We start from the raw sequence: 15,252 nt of genomic DNA, 5'->3' as shown, positions 1-15,252 counted from the left end.
CTTCCATATTTTTTCCTGCTGTTTTCTCTCTTTTCTGTCCTTCTGGAACTCATATATACATGTTAGGCCTTTTGAGATTGTCCCATAGCTTTCTGAGGCTTTTTCTTTTTTTTTTCTCTTTTTTAAAAAGAATCAGTCTTTTTGCTTTTTAGATTGGATTATTTCTGTTGATCTGCCTTTGAGTTCACTGATTCTTTCCTCTTTAATCTCCATTCTGATATTAAGTCCATCCATTGACTTTTAAAATTCAGATATTATATTTTTCATTGGTAAATTTTGTTCTTTTTATATTTTTTTGTATTTCTCCACTGATATTTCTATTATTGTTATTTTCATTCAGATTTTTCCTCCTTTATATCACTGAGCATAATTATAATAGCTACTTTAAAATCCTTTTCTCGTAGTTCCAACATCTTAGTCTTCTTGTGGTGGGCTTCTGTAGATTATCTTTTCTCTTGAGAATGGGTTTCATTTTTCTATTACTTATATATCAGGTAATTTTGGATTGTATCCTGGACATTATGAATGTTATAGAGACTCTGGGTTCTGTTATAATCTTCTGTAGAATATTGGTATTTTTATTTTAGCTGGCAGTTAACCATGTTAGACTCAAACTGTAAGTTCTCTCTCACCGTCTGTGGGCAGTGGTTCCAATTTCAATTTGATTCTTTAAGGTTCTGCCTTATTCTAATCTGCATATGCATGGTTCAGGGGTCAGCCTGAGACTTTTGCGGTGTTTCATATACAGTTTTAGGGAATCTCTTTTGACTTTATCCCCTGTGGGATTCCTTTCTCTCTTTAGCAGCTGGTTGTGTTTACCTGGGCTCTTTTCCCTAGTTCCTACTGACAGAAAGACAATTTTAGCTGTTCATACTCTGCATCTACTGCCTGACCTTGGGACAAAGCTACAGCAAAACAGGAAATTCAAGCAGGTCTCTCCCAAATTTTGCCTTCTTTCCACAATCTGCCTGTTTTATTTATCCATCAGACTCCTCAGCTAGTTGTCGTCCCATGTCCCTTACTGTTTCCCCCACCCCAAATTGGTAGTTATCAGCAGAAGGTAGGTGTCACACTACCGTTCTGGAAGTAGAAACTGAATGAGTAGGATTTTGACATGAGGTATGAGGAAACTCCAGAAAGGATCTTTCATAAGCTGAGTGATGCCACCTAGATTAGATTCATTGATACTTTTCTTTGTCCAGAATTTGGGTTTTGGCTGCAGTAATAACAGTTATTCAAATACATTTTGGGATCTGTAGATTCCAAGTTAAATTAGCTTTCCTAATCAGGCTACTTGTCTATTAATAACATCAAATCAGTGTATCTACAAATAAAAATATATACCATACTATTGAGCATATCAGAGAATGTCCTGTATTCTATTGTTTTTTTGGTTTTTCTTTTGCACACACTGTATTTTATTTTTACAACAGATAAATAAACTGACACAAGCATTGTAAATGGATGACCACAACAAAAGCAACAATGATTGCAATTACCAAACACGAAACACACTCATACTACGTCATAATATTGACATTCAGTCCAGTAATCCTCCACTGTAACAGCTCCTTTACTTTGCAGTGAAAATTGATTTGTATATTTTTTTGCCTCTGAGTCCTTGTGGGATTCTTTTTTTTTCAAACAAAGTCACAAAAATTATAATCATCCTCATCAGTTCACTCAGTCCCATGTAATTAATTTTGTTTTCATCTTGATCTTTTGTTAGCACTTTTATGAATTCATCAGTTTTCCATTAGAGTTCTGAAAATGCTTATTCATTCAGTTCAGCAGTATAGTCAGTTACCAGAAACCTGTACTTGTCAGAGTTTTTTCCATGAATTCCTTGAAGATGAAACCCTTTTATAGGAACATTTTTGCAAAAGCATCAGCGTACACCCAGAACTGTCTGTAAATGAAAAGACTTAAAAATGACCACGGTTAAAGATTTGATGAAAGTTCATAATAATGCAGTTGACAAGGAAATTTAGTTATTTCTGAGATATACAACTTAAAGTAATAACTAGAATTATGACTTACAACATTATACCAGAACATATACAATTTTTAGAAATTTCATGTAATGTCTGAAAAAGTATATTAACATATTTCCATACAAATAACCCAAAGAAAGTTTAGTATTAGTTGTTTTTTTTGTTTGTATTTCTATATTGCAGGTTCTTATTAGTCATCAATTTTATACACATCAGTGTATACATGTCAATCCCAATCGCCCAATTCAGCACACCACCGTCCCCACCCTACCGTGGTTTTCCCCCCTTGGTGTCCATACGTTTGTTCTCTATATCTGTGTCTCAACTTCTGCCCTGCAGACTGGTTCATCTATACCATTTTTCTAGGTGCCACATACATGCGTTAATATACGATATTTGTTTTTCTCTTTCTGACTTACTTCACTCTGTATGGCAGTCTATAGATCCATCCACGTCTCAACAAATGACTCAATTTCGTTCCTTTTTATGGCTGGGTAATATTCCATTATATATATGTACCACACCTTCTTTATCCGTTAGTCTGTCGATGGGCATTTAGGTTGCTTCCATGACCTGGCTATTGTATATAGTGCTGCAGTGAACATTGGGGTGCATGTGTCTTTTTGAATTATGGTTTTCTCTGGGTATATGCCCAGTAGTGGGATTGTTGGATAATATGGTAATTCTATTTTTAGTTTTTTAAGGAACCTCCATACTGTTCTTCATAGTGGCTGTATCAATTTACATCCCCACCACCAGTGCAAGAGGGTTCCCTTTTCTCCACCACAGCCTCGCCAGCATTTGTTTTTCGTAGATTTTCTGATGATGCCCATTCTAACTGGTGTGAGATGATTCCTCATTGTAGCTTTGATTTGCATTTCTCTAATAGTTAGTGATGTTGAGCAGCTTTTCATGTGCTTCTTGGCCATCTGTATGTCTTCTTTAGCGAAATGTCTGTTTAGGTCTTCTGCCCATTTTTGGATTGGGTTGTTTGTTTCTTTAATATTGAGCTGCATGAGCTGTTTATATATTTTGGAGATTAATCCTTTGTCCGTTGATTGGTTTGCAAATATTTTCTCCCATTCTGAGGGTTGTCTTTTCGTCTTGTTTATGGTTTCCTTTGCTGTGCAAAAGCTTTGAAGTTTCATTAGGTCCCATTTGTTTATTTTTGTTTTTATTTCCATTACTCTAGGAGGTGGATCAAAAAAGGTCTTGCTGTGATTTATGTCAAAGAGTGTTCTTCCTATGTTTTCCTCTAAGAGTTTGATAGTGTCCGCTCTTACATTTAGGTCTCGAATCCATTTTGAGTTTATTTTTGTATATGATGTTAGGGAGTGTTCTAATTTCATTCTTTTACATGTAGCTGTCCAGTTTTCCCAGCACCACTTACTGAAGACCCTGTCCTTTCTCCATTGTATATCTTTGCCTCCTTTGTCATAGGTTAGTTGACCATAGGTGCGTGGGTTTATCTCCGGGCTTTCTATCTTGTTCCATTGATCTATGTTTCTGTTTTTGTGCCAGTACCATATTGTCTTGATTACTGTAGCTTTGTAGTATAGTCTGAAGTCAGGGAGTCTGATTCCTCCAGCTCCATTTTTTTCCCTCAAGACTGCTTTGGCTACTCAGGGTTTTTTGTGTCTTGATACAAATTTTAAGATGATTTGTTCTAGTTCCATAAAAAATGCCATTGGTAATTTGATAGGGATTGCATTGAATCTGTAGATTGCTTTGGGTAGTATAGTCATTTTCACAGTATTGATTCTTCCAATCCAGTAACATGGTATGTCTCTCCATTTGTTGGTACCAGTTTAATTTCTTTCATCAGTGTCTTAAAGTTTTCTGCATACAGGTCTTCTGTCTCCCTAGGTAGGTTTATTCCTAGGTATTTTATTCTTTTTGTTTCAATGGTAAATGGGAGTGTTTCCATAATTTCTGTTTCAGATTTTTCATCATTAGTGTATAGGAATGCAAGAAATATCTGTGCATTAATTTTGTATCCTGCAACTTTACCAAATTCATTGATTAGCTCTAGTAGTTTTCTGGTGGGATTTTTAGGATTCTCTATGTATAGTATCATGTCATATGCAAACAGTGACAGTTTTACTTCTTCTTTTCCAATTTGTATTCCTTTTATTTCCTTCTCTTCTCTGATTGCCCTGACTGGGACTTCCAAAACTATGTTGAATAATAGTGGTGAGAGTGGACATCCTTGTCCTGTTCCTGATCTTAGAGGAAATGCTTTCAGTTTTTCACCATTGAGAATGATGTTTGCTGTGGGTTTGTCGTATATGGCCTTTATTATGTTGAGGTAGGTTCCCTCTCTGCCCGCTTTCTGGAGAGTTTTTATCACAAATGGGTATTGAATTTTGTCAAAAGTTTTTTCCGCATCTATTGAGATGATCATATGGTTTTTATTCTGCAGTTTGTTAATATGGTGTATCACATTGATTGATTTGCATATATTGAAGAATCCTTGCATCCCTGGGATAAATCCCACTTGATCGTGATGTATGATCCTTTTAATGTGTCGTTGGATTCTCTTTGCTAGTATTTTGTTGAGGATTTTTGCATCTATATTCATCGGTGATATTGGTCTGTAATTTACTTTTTTTGTAGTATCTTTGTCTGGTTTTGGTACCAGGGTGATGGTGGCCTCATAGAATGAGTTAGGGAGTGTTCCTTCCTCTGCAGTTTTTTGGAAGAGTTTGAGAAGGATGGGTGTTAGATCATCTCTAAATGTTTGATAGAATTCACCTGTGAAGCCATCTGGTTCTGGACTTTTGTTTGTTGGAAGATTTTTAATCACAGTTTCAATTTCATTGCTTGTGATTGGTCTGTTCATATTTTCTATTTCTTCCTGGTTCAGTCTTGCAAGATTATACCTTTCTAAGAATTTGTTCATTTCTTCCAGGTTGTGCATTTTATTGGCATAGAGTTGCTTGTAGTAGTCTCTTAGGATGCTTTGTATTTCTGCAGTGTCTGTTGTAACTTCTCCTTTTTCATTTCTAATTTTATTGATTTGAGTCCTCTTCCTCTTTTTCTTGATGAGTCTGGCTAATGGTTTATTAATTTGGTTTATCTTCTCAAAGAACCAGCTTTTAATTTTATTGATCTTTGCTATTGTTTTCTTTGTTTCTATTTCATTTATTACTGCTCTGATCTTTATGATTTCTTTCCTTCTGCTAACTTTGGGTTCTGTTTGTTCTTCTTTCTCTAGTTCCTTTAGGTGTAACGTTAGATTGTTTTCTTGAGATTTTTCTTGTTTCTTGAGGTAGGCTTGTATAGCTATAAACTTCCCTCTTAGGACTGCTTTTGCTGCATCCCGTAGGTTTTGGGTCATTGTGTTTTCGTTGTCATTTGTCTCTAGGTAATCTTTGATTTTCTCTTCGGTTTCTTCAGTCTTCTCTTGGTTATTTAGTAACGTATTGTTTACCCTCCATGTGTTTGTGTTTTTTCCTTGTAATTCATTTCTAATCTCAGTGTTGTGGTCAGAAAAGATGCTTGACATGATTTCAATTTTCTTAAATTTACTGAGGCTTGATTTGTGACCCAGGATGTGATCTATCCTGGAGAATGTTCTGTGTGCACTTGAGAAGAAAGTGTAATTTGCTGTTTTGGGATAGAATGTCCTATAAATATCAATTAAATCTATCTGGTCTATTGTGTCATTTAAAGCTTCTGTTTCCTTATTTATTTTCATTTTGGATGATCTGTCCGTTGATGTAAGTGAGGCGTTATAGTCCCCCACTATTATTGTTTTACTGTCAATTTCCTCTTTTAGAGCTGTTAGCAGTTGCCTTATGTATTGAGGTGCTCCTATGTTGGGTGCATATATATTTATAATTGTTATATCTTCTTCTTGGATTGATCCCTTGATCATTATGTAGTGTTGTGGCCTCTCCCGTTGCGGAGCACAGGCTCCGGACGCGCAGGCTCAGCAGCCATGGCTCACGGGCCCAGCCGCTCCGTGGCATGTGGGATCTTCCCGGACCAGGGCATGAACCCGTGTCCCCTGCATCAGCAGGCGGACTCTCAATCACTGTGCCACCAGGGAAGCCCACAGTCTTTATTTTAAAGTGTGTTTTATCTGATACGAATATAGCTACTCCAGCTTTCTTTTGATTTGCATTTGCATGGAATATCTTTTTCCATCCCCTCACTTTCAGTCTGTATGTGTCCCTAGGTCTGAAGTGGGTTTCTTGTTGACAGCATATAGATGGGTCTTGTTTTTGTGTCCATTCAGCAAGCCTGTGTCTTTTGGTTGGAGCCTTTAATCCATTCACATTTAAGGTAATTATTTATATGTATGTTCCTATGACCATTTTCTTAATTGTTTTGGCTTTTTGTAGGTCCTTTTCTTCTCTTGTGTTTCCCACTTAGAGAAGTTCCTTTAGTGTTTGTTGTAAAGCTGGTTTTGTGGTGCTGAATTCTCTTAGCTTTTGCTTCTCTGTAAAGCTTTTGATTTCTCTATCAAATCTGAATGAGATCCTTGCCAGGTAGAGTAATCTTGGTTGTAGATTCTTCTCTTTCATCACTTTAAGTGTATCATGCCACTCCCTTCTGGCTTGGCAGAGTTTCTGCTGAGAAATCAGCTCTTAACATTATGGGAGTTCCCTTGTATGTTATTTGTCGTTTTTCCGTTGCTGCTTTCAATAATTTTTCTTTGTCTTTAATTTTTGCCAATTTGATTACTGTGTGTCTCGGCGTTTTTCTCCTTGAGTTTATCCTGTGTGGGACTCACTGCGCTTCCAGGAGTTGGGTGGCTATTTCCTTTCCCATGTTAGGGAAGTTTTCGACTATAATCTCTTCAAATATTTTCTCGGGTCCTTTCTCTCTCTTCTCCTTCTGGGACCCCTGTAATGCGAATGTTGTTGCGTTTAATGTTGTCCTAGAGGTCTCTTAGGCTGTCTTCATTTCTTTTCATTCTTTTTATTCTGTTCTGCAGCAGTTAATTCCACCATTCTGTCTTCCAGGTCACTTATCCGTTCTTCTGCCTCAGTTATTCTGCTATTGATTCCTTCTAGTGTAGTTATCATTTCATTTATTGTATTGTTCATGTCTGTTTGTTTGTTCTTTAATTCTTCTAGGTCTTTGTTAAACATTTCTTGCTTCTTCTCGATCTTTGCCTCTATTCTTTTTCTGAGGTCCTGGATCATCTTCACTATCATTATTCTGAATTCTTTTTCTGGAAGGTTGCCTATCTCCACTTCATTTAGTTTTTTTCTGTGGTTTTATCTTGTTTCTTCGTCTGGTACATAACCCTCTGCCTTTTCATGTTGTCTGTCTTTCTATGAATGTCTTTTATTCTCTTGATTGAACCAGATTTTTAGTGTCCATGAAGAATATCTAATTAAAAGATTTTCTAGCTAAAGCTGTGAATCTGGTCTTGTGGGAGTACAGTGCCACATACCAAAGCTGTCTCCTTTTTCATTAATCACCATTGAATATTCCTATCAGTAGGTTCTCAGCATCAGTAGTATATACATGTTAGTAGTCATCATAGAAGCCAGCACTTGCTGTGCATTTCAGGTACTATGCTAAGTGCTTTACATGATTTATTTCATTAATGCTCTTTACATACCTCTAAAGGAGGTGGCATAATCCTCTTATAGATGAGGAAAAGAGTATAAAGGTTGAGTAATTTGCATGAAATCACACAACACAGGCTTGCTTCTTGTTACCAGTGGGGAGGAGTGAGAATTAGAAAGTGAACCAGTAGTCTGGAACGAGATGACTGAGTTGAGTTAGAGGAACATGAGATTTGCAGCTTTCTAATGTAATCTTCTGTGTTCATTTAGCTAAATTAGCTGGCACCCAAGTTGGCGCATAAATTGTAGCTAAATTGGCAGACACCAAAGTTGGGGCATAGACAGAGCTGTCTTTGTAGTTCTTCCATTTGTATTTCTGAAGTGCTTTTCCATGTTCACCTAACTCTTAGTGTGTACCCAGCACGTAAGTACTAGATTCTACCTTCTTGGGGTGACCCTTGTCTTTTCCTTTTTTCAAGATATCTGTTCCCTCTTGGATTATCTGATGAAAGAAATTCATGTCAAGGGATTAAGTGATAAATAAATCAACCTTAGAAATGTTTTTCAGTGAAATTACTGTTTCTTTTGAGAGAGAGAAAGGAGTTGTCACAATCTATATCCAGAATTCTAAATGTAGAAAACCTATATTGATTTTTGACACCCATGTTAGCTCTGTAAACAATGTATATGAAATTGTGTTATTTAGGATATTGTTCAGTTGCATTAACAGACAAAGGAAGAGAAAACTACACCTGAAAGGCTTAAACCAGAGAGATTTATTTCTCTCTTAGGTAAAAGTCCAAGCTGAGAGGTGGATCAGATGGATAACCAGCTCTGTTCCACAAGGTCATTCAGATGTTTCCTTCTAATCTTATCTTTACAGTGTTCCCCATGGTATTACCCTCAGCTTTCTGGTTATTCAGGATCACCACCAGCACATCTGTGTCACAGGCCTGCAATAAGAGGGAAAGAGGATGGAGGGCAAGCAAGTTCCTTTCAAAGACATGACCCAGAAGTTGCACACATCACTCTTGCTCACATCCCATTTGTTGCACCTTAATCACATGGCTACAGCTAGCTGCAAATGAGTCTGGAAAAGGTGGTCTTTAGATGGGCAGAGATGCGTTGATAACTACAGGGATCTATTGCTAAAAGGGAGAAGAGGGGAGAATGAGTGTTACCCGATTATTAGTCGTCTCCACTACAGAAGTTTATCTCTAATTTTTGCAAATCTATCCCACAACCAGTTAAAAGAGTTGGTAAGGAGTAGCCATACCAATGGACTTGGTGATTATCAGGTTAGTAGCATAATAAAATATAGTAGAAGAGAATTCAGTAATGATTTTAAGTTTATTTTCAGAAACAAAGCACAAAACTGGATGTTGGAGAATTTGATGAAATGACTTCAAATTGTGTTAAAGTTGGTGGTTTTATGAGCTAATAATTATTTATTTTGTTCTTGTATTTTAGGCCTCAACTCCATATAGCATAGATTCAGATTCTTTGGGAATGGAGTGTATTATTTCGGGAAGTGCCTCTCCAACTCTGGCAATCAACACTGTGACTAACAAAGTAATTCTATTTTTTGAACACTTTTGAAATGTCATTGAGTAATACATTTAATTTGCTTTTATAGTAATAGTAGATTTCTGTATGGTTGAGTTTAAAGATGATATAAATTTGACCAAACCATACATGGCAGTTTGAAAGCTGAATCCACAATGCTTTTAGCTTTACACAAGTTAGAGGTAAATAAATAATTCTCTGGAAAAATTGGAAGGTGCTTATTGGGAAGCTCTATATTAAATCTAAATTCTTGACACAACCAATCCCATTGAATTTTTGAGTCCAGCATTTTATTGAATCAGTTTGTTTCAAAATCATTGATTACCCCTCTAAATATGTGATTTAAAAAGAGATTGACAAATAACCAGGGTGTCAACAGAATCCAGTAAAATAAATAATTCAGACAAACTCAGAGTCCATTAGAACGGTGGTCAACCTCTTTCATGATATTCAAGTCTAGGTACATACCTAGAAGTGTAGTATGTGGTAGTCTGCTGCAGTATTTGTTTTGTTTTTGTTATTGAAGCAAGGGTCAGAACTTTGTGCTAACTCATTAGATACCTAGTAGGGTACAAATATCTCTTCTTTACAAGGTAATTTCTTAATATCATATCTCAGAACCCTAAAAAGGCTCTGGGAGGTTCATAAAATAACTCAGTTCTGTGCATCTATTTCCTCCCTTACTAGACCATGATGAGCACCTTGAAGCCATAATATTTCTCACTCTTGTACTCATACGGTCTGTCAGTCTTGCTTTTACCCTCTCCCTATCTCCCTTGCTTTCAGTTGCTCTTGTTTTTGTTTTAAATCTCACTCTTCTACTTTCTTGTGCACACACATAAACCACAAACATGTATACATACTCAGTTGCACTAATATATGTAGTATCTTTGTATTGATAAAAAGTATTGAATAAGCAGATAGAAGACAGATTATAATCAGAGTTACTAATCAGAATTCCAATTTAGATAGGAAACTGGCAACTGAGGTGTAAAGTGATAATTTTTCCCAAATAGCAATACATGGATTGATTCCATCAGAATCACTTGAGGGAGGGGTAGGGCTGTTAGTGTGTACGTGTGTTTGGTGGTGGTAGTAATTCCCAGATTCCATTGCAGTCCTACCAAATCAGTTACTTTATCCTTGTGGGTAGGGCCCAGAAATCTGTACTTTCAAAAATCATCCCTAATGATACCAGCTAGACTTGAGAATTTCCAGTGAAATAGACGGGTTGGAATCAGAGGTATCCAGTACTGCTCTTTGCGATAGTCCAAGCAGGAGATACTGAGGCCTAAACATAGACAGTTGTGGCTATTAGGAAACAATTAGAAAGTAGTAACGCTGGGACTTCGTGACTAAATAAAGAAACTGGAGTTTTGGGACTTCTGCTTTCAGATATGATAGAATAGCTAGTATCGGATTAACCCTTCTCCCTATCTATATAAAATTACCACCCTGCCCACCAATAAAAAAGAAAGGCATTGGAGAAAAAGACAAGCAGGACTTAAGAAGCAGAGATCTCAGAAAAAAGGGAAGCACATTGAGATAAGCCCTACATGTTTTCCCTGGGGACATTTCCCACTTCTCAGTGCATGGCATAGAGGCTGCACAGAAAGCTACAACCTAGAGCAGTCACTGAGCTAGGGATGTAAAAATGAGAGTATGAGGCTACCAAAGAGCCGGGGCTTAAGGACCAGGATCCTGAGGAATCTCAGAAGTTACCTCAACTTTTTGCAAGCCATATCCAGTTACGGCATTTGCTAATCCCTAACCTGTGTGTGCTTCAGCTCAGACACAGGCAGATCATGTGGATTTTTCACTAGGCGGAATTCAGCAGTCTCACAGAGGTGGGCAGGGGGGACAAAAGTTGTAGTTCTTTAAAGAGGGAGCCACGGTGAATACCCCAGTTTTACAAATTGATACTTAAGAAAGATTATGTTCTATAAGTAAGAGCAAATCAAAATAACACCAGTCTCAAACTGTTATTAGGGTGGTATGCTAATATTCCACTTGCCAAAAGAAAACTAAATCCTTTCTGGAAGATAACATATCCCGAGCTTTTGCACGTTTTCATAAGTAAGGTCTCAGTTTCAGTCAGAATTTTCAGACATTCCAAGAAACAAGACCAAATAATTAAATGCCAAGATTGAAAGATAGTATAAACATATCCACAAGTGATCTAGATGTTGATTTTTAAATAACTGTGACGAATATGTTGAAGAAAATAGATGAATTATAGAAAATTTATCAGAATTGGAATCTGTATGGAAGAATCAAGAGAACTGAAAAATATAATAACTGAAATTAAGAATTAAATAGATGGATTTAACAGCAGATTAGACACAGCAGAGGAGAGAATCAGTGAACTGGAAGATAGGTCAATAGAAAATATGCAGGTTGAAAAACAAAAGAATGGAAAATTCAGAGAAGCTTAAGAGATAAATGGGATACAGGGAAAAGATCTAACAAACTTGTCATTAGTGTTCCAGAAGAGAAGCAAAAGGGAATAGAGAAGAAGCAATATTTTAATTTTCTAAGACTGATGAAAGATAGTACAAATTCAAGAAGTTCTGAAAACCCCAAGAAGGACTAATTAAAAGAAAACCTTATCAGGCAAATAAAAGTCAAACTGCTAAAAAACAAGGATTTTTTTAAAATCTTAAAATCAGAGGAAAATAATAGGCAACTTCAAAGGAACACACTGAATTCTGAATAGAAATGATAAAAGTCAGATAACACCAGAATGAAATTTTTGTAGTGCTGAAAGGAAATAACTGCCAATCCAGAATTCTAAAATTAGAATTTCTGTGAAAAATGAAGGTTAAGTAAATAGGCTTTTACAGAAACAAAATGTGAGAGAATAACAGTATTAAAAAATTAAAGGAGGTTAATTTTTCAGATAGAAGGAAAATTATCCTGTGCAGAAAAGAATGAAGAACACCAAAAGAGTATGCATGTCAGTAAATAAAAATATGTATCGAGTGATTAAATCAATAGCAGTGCTGTTATAGAACACAATGCTTTGGAGTCTAAAATATTTGTAGAGGTTAAAGTACATGACAATACTAGAGTAAAGCATTAGGAAGTATATTGCAGTTAATGTCTTTGCATTGTATGGGAAGTGGTAAAAGTACTAAGTCAAGGGCATGTGGTAAAATCTAGGGCAGTGATTCTTAACACTTCAGCATATATCAGAATAACTAGGAGGACTTGTTAAAACCCAGATTACTGGGCCCTACCCTGAGAGTTTCTGATTCTCTAGGTCTAAGTTGGGGTCTGAAAAATTGCATTTCTGACACGTTCTCAGATACTGGTCACATACTAGTCCAGGTTCCTTACCTTATGAACCACTGCTCTAGGTTACTACAAGAATAAAAAGAATATTACCAAGTAAGGAAAAATAATAAATCCTTGGTTAATCCAAAAGTAGGCAAGAAAGGGCTTCCCTGGTGGCACAATGGTTGAGGGTCTGCCTGCCGATGCAGGGGACACAGGTTTGTGCCCGGGTCTGGGAAGATCCCACATGCAGTGGAGCGGCTGGGCCCGTGAGCCATGGCTGCTGAGCCTGCGCGTCCGGAGCCTGTGCTCCGCAACAGGAGAGGCCACAGCAGTGAGAGGCCTGCATACCGCAAAAGAAAAAAAAAAAAAAGAAAGAAGAAAATAAATTAATGAGCTGTGGGGACAGCTTCAGGTAACTTGTAATATGTGTAATTGAAGTTCTTGATGTAAATCAGGATCTATACAGAGCAATTAAGTACACCAGAAATGGTAACTATGTGGGTAAATATAAAGCTTTTTTTAAAAAAATGTAAATCTCTTTAAAAGATAACTGTAAAGCAAAAATTACAAAAATGCATTGTGGGTTTATAACACATAGAAGTAAAATATATGACAGTAGTGTTGGGGCAAGGAGAGGAGAAATGAAAGTTATGAAAAGAGAAAATGTTTAAAATTTGGGAAGGCAAAAGTAAAGCTGTCGTTCACAGAAGACATCATTATTCATATGGAAAATTAAAAAGAATCTACAGACAAACTCTTGGAATTAATAAGTGAATTTACCAAGGTGTCAATATTAGATCAGTGTTGGATTTTAGAAGTCAGTTATTTTTCTGTGTATTAGTCATGGACAGTTAGAAAATACAATTTAAAAGATAATACTTACATTAGCATTCAAAAACATCAAATACAGAGACACCTCATTTTATTGTGCTTCGCTGTATTGCACTCCCCAGATATTGGGCTTTTTGCAAATTGAAGGTTTGTGGCAACCTGTGTTGTCAGATGATGGTTAGCATTCTTAACCAATAAAGTATTTTTAAATTAAGGTATATACATTGTTTCTGTAGACGTGATGCTATTGCACCTTAATAGACAACAGTACATTGTAAACGTAACTTTTATATGCACTGGGAGACCAGAAAATTCGTTTGACTTGCTTTATTTCAATACTTGCTTTATTGCAGTGATCTGGAACCAAACCCGCAATATCTCTGAGGTAGCTAGGTTTAAGTGAAAGATGAACTCTGCACAGAAAACTATAAAAAATTACTGAGAGAGAACAAAGGGTGTATAAATAACTAGGTATATAATTTTCATAGAGAAGATTATTGTAAAGAAGTCAGTTTTTCCTGAGTTTATCTACAGATATAATATCCCAATCAAAATTCCACAGTGCTTTTTTTAGGGGAAGGAAGATAGTAGGAAATGACCAGCTGATTTTGAAAGATAAATGAGACTCCAAATGGTAAACAGTAGTTGTTGAAGAAAAAGATAAAAGTTAGAGGATTTATACTTCCAAATATCGAGTAAACCTACAATAATTGAAAGTGTAATATTGGCCTAAGAATAGACACATAGAATTATGGAACAGAGTTCAGTGATGTCTTTCAACAAATGGTGCTGAATCAATAGAAAAATGAGATTTTTTTCATGCACAGAAATCAGTTTCATACCCCAATAGAGATGTTAAAAAAATCAATTTCAGATGGATTTGAGACCTTAATATAAATGATAAAGTTCTCAGATGGATGAAAAAGAATAAAATATGTTTTAAAAAGTGGAATGAAGGAAGTAATAAAAGATTAAGAGCCGATGCTAACGCAACACACAACAAAGCTTTATGTAATCCTTTAGCTAAATTTACTGCAAAAGGACAGAGAAGGATATATATATATGTTGTATGATACGTTGTATGAAACCAGTCATTAATGCTAGAAGTCTGTATGGTGGTTACCTGTAACAGGAGATATGCGGATGGATAATGACTGGCTGGTGAATGATGATTGGGAGAGTTCATGAGTGGGCCTTCTGGTGTGCATGTATGTTCTGTATCAGTGGTTCTGTGATCTGTGGACACTTGAGTAACCAATACCATTTTGGGGATTCCATGATAATACTAAAATGCTATTTGCCTTTTCCTTTATTTTTGTGTTTTCACAGATGCAGCAAAAGCAATAATATGTAAACATTAGCACAAGTCAAGGCAGTGACACCTGACTGTACTAGTAGCCATTGTATTCTTCACAACCACACACCCTTCAGGTTAAAAAAAACAAATACTAGTTAAGAATATCCTTGGTGATGCAGGAAAAATAATTTTATTAAATTGTGACCTTTGAGTAAACGTTTTTAAGAATCTGTGTGGTGAAATGGGAAGTACGCATAAAACGCTTAAACTGTGTATACCGAGGTACAGTGGTTGCTTCAAGGAAGAGCATTTGTGTTGAACTAGCCACTTTGTTCATGGAGCATTGATTTTAATTGAAAGAACAACTGACACTATTATTCAGTTTTGGGTATTTGGCAGATATTTTCTTGAAAATGAATAAAGTAAGCCTCTCACTTAAAGGAAAACAATTGACAGTATCTCTTGCCAATGGTAAAATTTGAGCTTCTAAGCAAAACATACAGGTTCGGAAAACTTATATCCACCACAGTGAGTCTGATAGCTTCACAGTCTTTACACACTTTTCCAATGAGATTATTGGTAATGTTAACAGGTGTGATGTTTTGATGTTGTGTAATGAAATATGTCAATATTTGGAAGATCTGCATAACTTAGTGAATGATATTTTCCAAATGACCAATGCATAATGTTATAAAATCATGCGTGGGTAAATGATCCATTCAAAGTCCGAGGTGGAAAGTGGATTATAATGTAAAAG

The 15,252-nt window shown here is 36.2% G+C and overlaps 1 protein-coding gene across 1 annotated transcript in view; it reads left to right on the top strand.

Moving 5' to 3' along the window:
* Positions 1-15,252, top strand: part of FOXJ3 (forkhead box J3) — an 85,650-nt gene that overhangs the window by 47,936 nt on the left and 22,462 nt on the right. Inside the window, exon 4 of the mRNA XM_065883547.1 lies at positions 8,993-9,094. Coding sequence (XP_065739619.1) covers positions 8,993-9,094 — 102 coding nt within the window. The remainder of the gene's footprint in view (positions 1-8,992; positions 9,095-15,252) is intronic.

The sequence above is a fragment of the Phocoena phocoena genome, chromosome 1 (assembly GCF_963924675.1).
Source record: "Phocoena phocoena chromosome 1, mPhoPho1.1, whole genome shotgun sequence".
NCBI classification, from domain to species: Eukaryota; Metazoa; Chordata; class Mammalia; order Artiodactyla; family Phocoenidae; genus Phocoena; species Phocoena phocoena.
Note: the sequence above shows the minus strand (reverse complement) of the source record. Positions and strands in the feature narration are given on the sequence as shown.